The sequence below is a fragment of the Lucilia sericata genome, unplaced genomic scaffold (assembly GCF_015586225.1).
Source record: "Lucilia sericata isolate MDLA Ls3-8-SP2 unplaced genomic scaffold, ASM1558622v1 Contig000430F_arrow, whole genome shotgun sequence".
NCBI lineage: Eukaryota > Metazoa > Arthropoda > Insecta > Diptera > Calliphoridae > Lucilia > Lucilia sericata.
In genome coordinates, this window is record NW_023994445.1 from 175,362 (window position 1) to 182,500 (window position 7,139).

At 32.0% G+C, this 7,139-nt stretch overlaps 1 protein-coding gene across 2 annotated transcripts; it reads right to left on the reverse strand.

Annotated features, from left to right (window-relative positions):
* Positions 1–389: 389 nt before the first annotated feature.
* On the reverse strand, positions 390–3,185 carry LOC119604779 (gamma-butyrobetaine dioxygenase-like). 2 transcript variants are annotated; one of them, XM_037957615.1, is made up of 5 exons: positions 3,171–3,185; positions 2,387–2,921; positions 2,162–2,288; positions 1,056–1,364; positions 390–997 (listed from the first exon to the last, which is right to left on the reverse strand). In XM_037957615.1, exons 2-5 carry the CDS (start codon positions 2,886–2,888, stop codon positions 676–678), a joined length of 1,260 nt encoding a protein of 419 aa, XP_037813543.1. In that variant the 5' UTR covers positions 2,889–2,921; positions 3,171–3,185; the 3' UTR covers positions 390–675. The 2 variants fall into 2 exon arrangements, with proteins under 2 accessions (XP_037813543.1, XP_037813542.1); XM_037957614.1 differs by lacking the exon at positions 3,171–3,185 and having other exon boundaries at positions 2,387–2,922.
* Positions 3,186–7,139: the final 3,954 nt, after the last annotated feature.

The window sequence follows — 7,139 nt, forward strand, 5'->3', positions numbered from 1 at the left end:
AACATTTTGTGTTAAAACTGAGTTTTTGTTTTAGAACTGTTATTTTGTATAAAATATGCGTATTTGGGTAAAAGTTATTAAAAAAAAAGATTTTTTTGGAAAAACATAGTAAGTGTATAGAAATTACGTTTTTATTTCAAAATGTTATTAAAATGGTAACAAAAGTAATTAAGAATAAAAAGCTATACGTTTTGGAATGAATTAATTTTTTAACTTTTTACTTGTTGTGGTATTAAAATTTTATATTAGAATTTTATTCAATAAATAGACAAAACAAGCACAATCATAGAATTTTAATCAACTCATAACCAGTTCCTTACCACTGTGTTTTTACTACAAAACTAAAATTCACACGTTTTATTTTTATTTTTTAAATTTTATTATTTAATCATAATACAAATTAACCTATTGAACTGATTGTTCTAAACAAAATAGCAAAAAAATTAAAGTTCTTAAATGACAAAGCAAATATTGTTGAGAAAATATTAATTTGTCAAATCATACGATTATAAACTAAACATATTTTGTTTATAATGAAAAGTATTAGTGTGTTAAACTTAATCAAGTACGAGTTAGTAGTTTTTATACTTTAAGTGTAATACTTTTTATAAACAGTAAAAAAGAAACAAAAACGCTAATAATATCTTTAGGCGTATTGCGAAATAATTTGTTACTTTAAACCTTATTTTTCAAGGCTGTCTTGAGTACTCTCAATTTCGAATAGACAATATCCCAATCGACAAAACCTCCGACAATATGTCGTACATTATTTTCGGTATCATCATAACCGGTACGTCCATGCAACATGCGTAAATTGTTGAAAGTTATAACATCTCCTGGCTCAGTTTTGAAATTCACTGTTTGTTCATTAGCCATACGCACGAATAAAGCATTGGCACGATACCAGGGCACCACCTTGTCAATATCAATGGTAAAGTGACTGTCACGTTGTGGAACACTGTGATTGATGCGTGTATAACGACCATCCTTGTCAATGCTAAAAATTAAATAATTAAGTTATTGGTCTAAATTCATGTTTCTTCAGCTTAACTTACTTTATGACGGGAGCTCTTAATATGTTATGGAATTGTATACCTCCATCTTGTCCTATGTCACACCAATCCACCAAAGTTTCTGTTAGTATCTTGAAATATTCAGGATGTGTTTCCTTCAATTGATTGGCAATATGAAAACCATCGACTAAAGCATTCCAACCTCCTTTTGACTGGGATTGTTCCAATGTGTGTAATATGGTTACACTGGGCTTGTATTCATAATAAGGCAAGTCGGTGTGTAGGGGCAAAGGCTCCGAAAGATAAGAGTAGTTTTTAGCTCCTGGACGTGATATAACACTAAACTCTTCACTGTTGAGGTAAAAAATAATAAATATTTACTAATGTCTGCGATTTTGTGTAAAAACTTAAAACGTACAAGAATTTAACTAGAACTGAACTAGAACTGAACTAGAACTGAACTAGAACTGAACTAGAACTGAACTAGAACTGAACTAGAACTGAACTAGAACTGAACTAGAACTGAACTAGAACTGAACTAGAACTGAACTAGAACTGAACTAGAACTGAACTAGAACTGAACTAGAACTGAACTAGAACTGAACTAGAACTGAACTAGAACTGAACTAGAACTGAACTAGAACTGAACTAGAACTGAACTAGAACTGAACTAGAACTAAACTAGAACTGAACTGGAACTGAACTAGAACTGAACTAGAACTGAACTAGAACTGAACTAGAACTGAACTAGAACTGAACTAGAACTGAACTAGAACTGAACTAGAACTGAACTAGAACTGAACTAGAACTGAACTAGAACTGAACTAGAACTGAACTAGAACTGAACTAGTACTGAACTAGAACTGAACTAGAACAGAATTAGAACTGAACTAGAACTGAACTAGAACCGAACTAGAACTGAACTAGAGCTGAACTAGAACTGAACTAGAACTGAACTAGAACTGAACTAGAACTGAACTAGAACTGAACTAGAACTGAACTAGAACTGAACTAGAACTGAACTTGAACTGAACTAGAACTGAACTTGAACTGAACTAGAACTAAACTAGAACTGAACTAGAACTGTACTTCAAAAGCTAGTTTATTAATTCAAATGCTAGTTTAGTAATTTTCTATTATCAACTTACCCATAAGTAGTCTTTCTAATGAAGCCGACGCGATTACAAATAGTCTTGACGACACCAATATCCAAAGGGGCCTTTTTAATCATGCTAACACCCTGAACAGCTAAAGTTTCCAACCATTCCTTAAGAGCTAAAATCGATGGGAAAACAATAAATGTTGGTTACCGAGTTTTCTATTTTTTTGTTTTTTTTTTTATATATAACTTTTTCACCCGAAACTCTACCCACCTTCATCATTTTCCATAATATCTTTGTATTGGAATTTTTTCAAAATTTTTGGGAATTCCTCTTTACTCCAGGGTTCCGGTTTAGGGCGATACCAGCTGTCGATATACTTATCTTGACGTTCTTTATTGAAACTACGCTCTTTTAGCCAATCCAGGCTAAAAGTAGATTGATGTTTATCTGACCAATCAATATGCACCTCCTTGTTATTTTCATCCACATTAATTTTCTCCACTTTAACATCACAATCGAAATTATTCCAACGCAAAGGTTTACGACTCAAAGAGTCCTTATGGAAACACTTATCACACAAACAATTGTCACGCAACCAAACACCGGGAAAATGTAATGTGGATTCCACTGAATCCTTGGAATCTTTAATCAAAACCAACTGATCACCTTCTTTAACACTAGCACTTAAAGGTCTGACAAATCCTTTGCTGGTATTCAATTGTTTGCTCATGCCCCTGGCAAGTTGTTGCAAGCTTTGTCTCGTTAGAATCATGGTGCGTTTTGTGTGGGAACTTAGTACCTCTTGCTTGAAGATTTTATGAATGAATGAAAATAAGTTGAAACAACTGAACTTAAGTACGTTAATGACTAAGATTTTTCAAGTATTTAAATATCAGAAAAAAAATATGTTTATTTCTTATCAAGAATTTTGCAAAATTTTTTTGTTAAGAACCAAATCTCTCCTAACAAGTTGTTCTACCAACAACAGTTGGATTAATACAAAATACACATTGTCTGTCATCGAAATCAAAACATCTCATGTACTTTATACTACCTTTTAGTGTTGTCGTCACTTTTTTATTTGAAAAGCTGATTAAATTTTTAGGATTTTTATGTTTTGTTTTTTTTTTTAGAAAAAAATCACATGAGTTTACTTGAAACATGTGTAGGTATTAATATTTTCTGATTAATTGTATTGTATTCAGATTGAAATAAAACTGACATGATTGATTTATTACCATCTCTTCCAGACGATGTAAAATTTATTAATTTTATTTACATTTTATTTAAATAAATTTCGTTTTAATTTTTGCCGCCTATTTAAAACTTTGAGCTTTTCCAGACACTGTGTGATTTACAAATATATACTTATTTACAAATACATACATATACACATACATATATACATATGGAACTACTGATAGTAAATTTGATTTGATTTTAGAATAGTTTATATTATCTGTTCTCGCGTGCCTAAAAGAACGGTATTGAAGGGCCCTTTAATCTGATAGTTTTCAAGTTTTTGAAAACAACATCTCTCAACAACATCTCTATCATCTCAACATCTTTCCCTGAAAGTCAATTTCCAAACTTATTTAGATCTAATTTCGACGAAAGACTGGCAATGACAAAGAAATTGCTCGAGAGTTTCAATATACTCTCCATGTGATCTACATTTGTTTGAATCTATAGGTTAAATTTTGTGTAGTTATGTGCGTCCCTTACTTTCTCATTCTGAAGACGCCTCTTTAGGGTCCCTCGATAGGATCTTTGTCATTCAACTCACCATTATTCTATTACTTCAATTGGTCCTATGGGATTCCCTCGCCAAGGTTTCGTATTCCTTAGGTTAACTTCCTCAAGTTCCCTTTCCTCTATAGCAATCATAATTTCCCCTTTTATCGCCTATTATTCCCGAGAGTCCAGGAAATCATAACATATCATAGATCATAGAGTATTCGGTTAAGGCTCTCTTACAGTCTTATAACCTTATCACCTGATATTGCCCCAATTTCCTACTACCTGTCGATAAAAATTTTAACCTATGGTGTCATATGTATATATTCCAATCCAAGTTTCATATTCCGTTATGACATGGACTTCTGCCTGGTAGTTAATGTTGTGATTAGCTAGACGATAATATATTTCGTTTGCTGCGTTTTCAATGTAGATCCACAGGCCCCTTTTGTCTCCAAGTTACAGTCATTCGTGCAGCAACGGGTTCCTACGTATTTACTCTAATATCTCTGCTATGCCATCGGTTGTATCCAGTAGACACTGATAACGAGTCATATAACCGCCTTTGGTCAATTCGCAAAAAGTTAAGCCGACTTATGAAAATCCACCAACGTTTCAAAGTACAAATAGATATTTCGTACTTTTGGAAATTCTGATTTACGAAGGGGTTAGTGAGTTAGAATTACCATTCTCCTCGTACACAAAGAAGAATGGTTTCCCTCCCTAATTTCGTTGACCATATGGTTTCTGCGGTCGCCCTGAGAACCAGCCGGTATTCCTAATAATAGCGATCATATTTACATATTTACACATCTCTGAGACAGTCTAGATCATGGAAAAGTGCTCTATCAAGATAGAGTAGTCTGTGCTCTTGTAAGGCTGGACAGTCACATAGTAAGTGTTGCATCGATTCCTCTTCTTCCTCATACAAACAACTTCTACATGAGGAGGCCTAATCGAGTTCTTACTTAAGGACAAGAGAGTCCCAGTCCCATCCTTTGTCGGAGAGTGCCAGAGCAGTCTCGATATTCCACAAGTGGTGATATTTAACTACCTGAGTTCGGTCTCACTCAAAGCCCAATCATCTATCAATTTTGATGGGTCACTAGGACAACCATTAAGTTGCGCATGAGAAGCCTAATCGAGGGCAAGAGAGTACTAGTCCTATTCTTTGTCAGAGGGGGCCAGAGTAGTCTCGACATTCCACAAGTGGTGATGTTTGACCACCTGAGTTCCATCTCATTCAAAGCCCAGTCATCTATCAATTTTGATATGGACATTAGGGACAACCCTTTAGTTGCTCATTCATCAGATATTTCATTTCCCCGGATTCCTTCATGTCCTGGAATCCATACCAACTCAACGAGATGTTGTGTCAGTTGTGCCAATTATTGAATGCAATTGAGAAGACATTTCGACTTAATAACGTTCGAGTTAAGAGCCTTGATTGGTGCAAAACTGTCCAAGTATAGTCGAATTTTAAAGATTCAGTTCCCGTGCAGGTGTCAGGTAGTCGAAGAGACAACAAAAGATCCAGCTTTTCGAAGAAGTCCCCAGTCCGTGCCTCTTTCTATCGTTGAACCCTCAGACTTGCGGCCCCTATGGGGCAATGTTCTCAAAATAAAGCACCTCTTAAACTCATATGACTGTCTCAGTTTAATTTTAATTTTTATAGTAAATAATAATAAAAAAAAACGTAAGCATTTTTAAATTCATAGTATTTTCCATTATTTTGGTATGTAAGATCAGCTCATGTTTAAAACAACCCATAACTAAAGAACACGTAGACTTTTACTCAATATTTTAGACTTTGTTTTGTTTGCATCCACAACACAACGCGATAATAAAACGTCTGATGATTTTCAAAAAAAAAAAATATAATAATAATAATAAAAATTCTAAAATAAACTACAACTTAGGAAAGGGACAATAGAAACAAGCCCCTAACTACAAGCTAAAAATAAATAATTTTCGACAAAATAACCGAAACGGAACAAAAATTTCAAAAATTCTATCTAAAACAAATTTGCAAGTCACGCCCAAAAAATCTTAATACACAACTTTAAAAAAAAATATTTAATAATTATGTAAAATAACAACAACCGAACTAAAGCAATTAATAAAAAATACTGACCTATCCTAAATCAAAGTAAATCGACCACTTTAAAACCACTTACTACTTACATTTAAATAAATACATTATTTGTTTATTTATTTTGTAAAGGACTTTCGTAAATATTTCCATAAAACACAGTTTAAATTTATTAAGTGAATTGTTTCCATATAAAAAAATGCAAATAAGTCTATAAAAATTTTTCATTAAAATGTCATTTTTTTTGCAAAAATTTTGCTGATTTTTTAAAATCTATCTATAGACATTAAACACTAAATTAAAATACAAAAAAAATCAGCACAACAATTGCATTGTAATCGATTTTGCATAATTGTTTATGAATTTGTAATACTTCCAAGTTTATTAAATGCCATGATATTTGAGTTTTTTTAATAAATACAAATCCTTACATACACCCGCACACATAGTGGCAGCCATATACTTTTATGTAGATTTATAAATATTTCTCTAGAGTATGATAAATAGTAGATGCATGTCATACAACCCCATCTCAACACCCACATAGTTGTATATATACATACACATACAATTAAAAATTATTTTATTGTTAGAAGAGGAATTTATGAATGGGGTTTTACTGGTTGAAATACTTACTGTTTTGGCTTAATTTTTGTTTAATACGACCAATATTTTCCAAGAAAATTTTAAGAATTTTGAAAGTAAAAATTTCCAGATTTGATTTTTAGATTTTTCAAATTTTCAAAGAAAATCTATCTATCTATCTATCTATCTATCTATCTATCTATCTATCTATCTATCTATCTATCTATCTATCTATCTATCTATCTATCTATCTATCTATCTATCTATCTATCTATCTATCTATCTATCTATCTATCTATCTATCTATCTATCTATCTATCTATCTATCTATCTATCTATCTATCTATCTATCTATCTATCTATCTATCTATCTATCTATCTATCTATCTATCTATCTATCTATCTATCTATCTATCTATCTATCTATCTATCTATCTATCTATCTATCTATCTATCTATCTTATCTATCTATCTATCTATCTATCTATCTATCTATCTATCTATCTATCTATCTATCTATCTATCTATCTATCTATCTATCTATCTATCTATCTATCTATCTATCTATCTATCTATCTATCTATCTATCTATCTATCTATCTATCTATC

Excerpts from the sequence above, each read along its gene's own strand:
- LOC119604779 (XM_037957615.1), bottom strand. The coding sequence starts at position 2,888 with ATGATTCTAACGAGACAAAGCTTGCAACAACTTGCCAGGGGCATGAGC. Across the intron at positions 2,289-2,386 it reads TATTATGGAAAATGATGAAG|CTCTTAAGGAATGGTTGGAA; the intron begins GTGGGTAGAGTT and ends CATCGATTTTAG. Across the intron at positions 998-1,055 it reads TTAAGAGCTCCCGTCATAAA|CATTGACAAGGATGGTCGTT; the intron begins GTAAGTTAAGCT and ends TTTAATTTTTAG.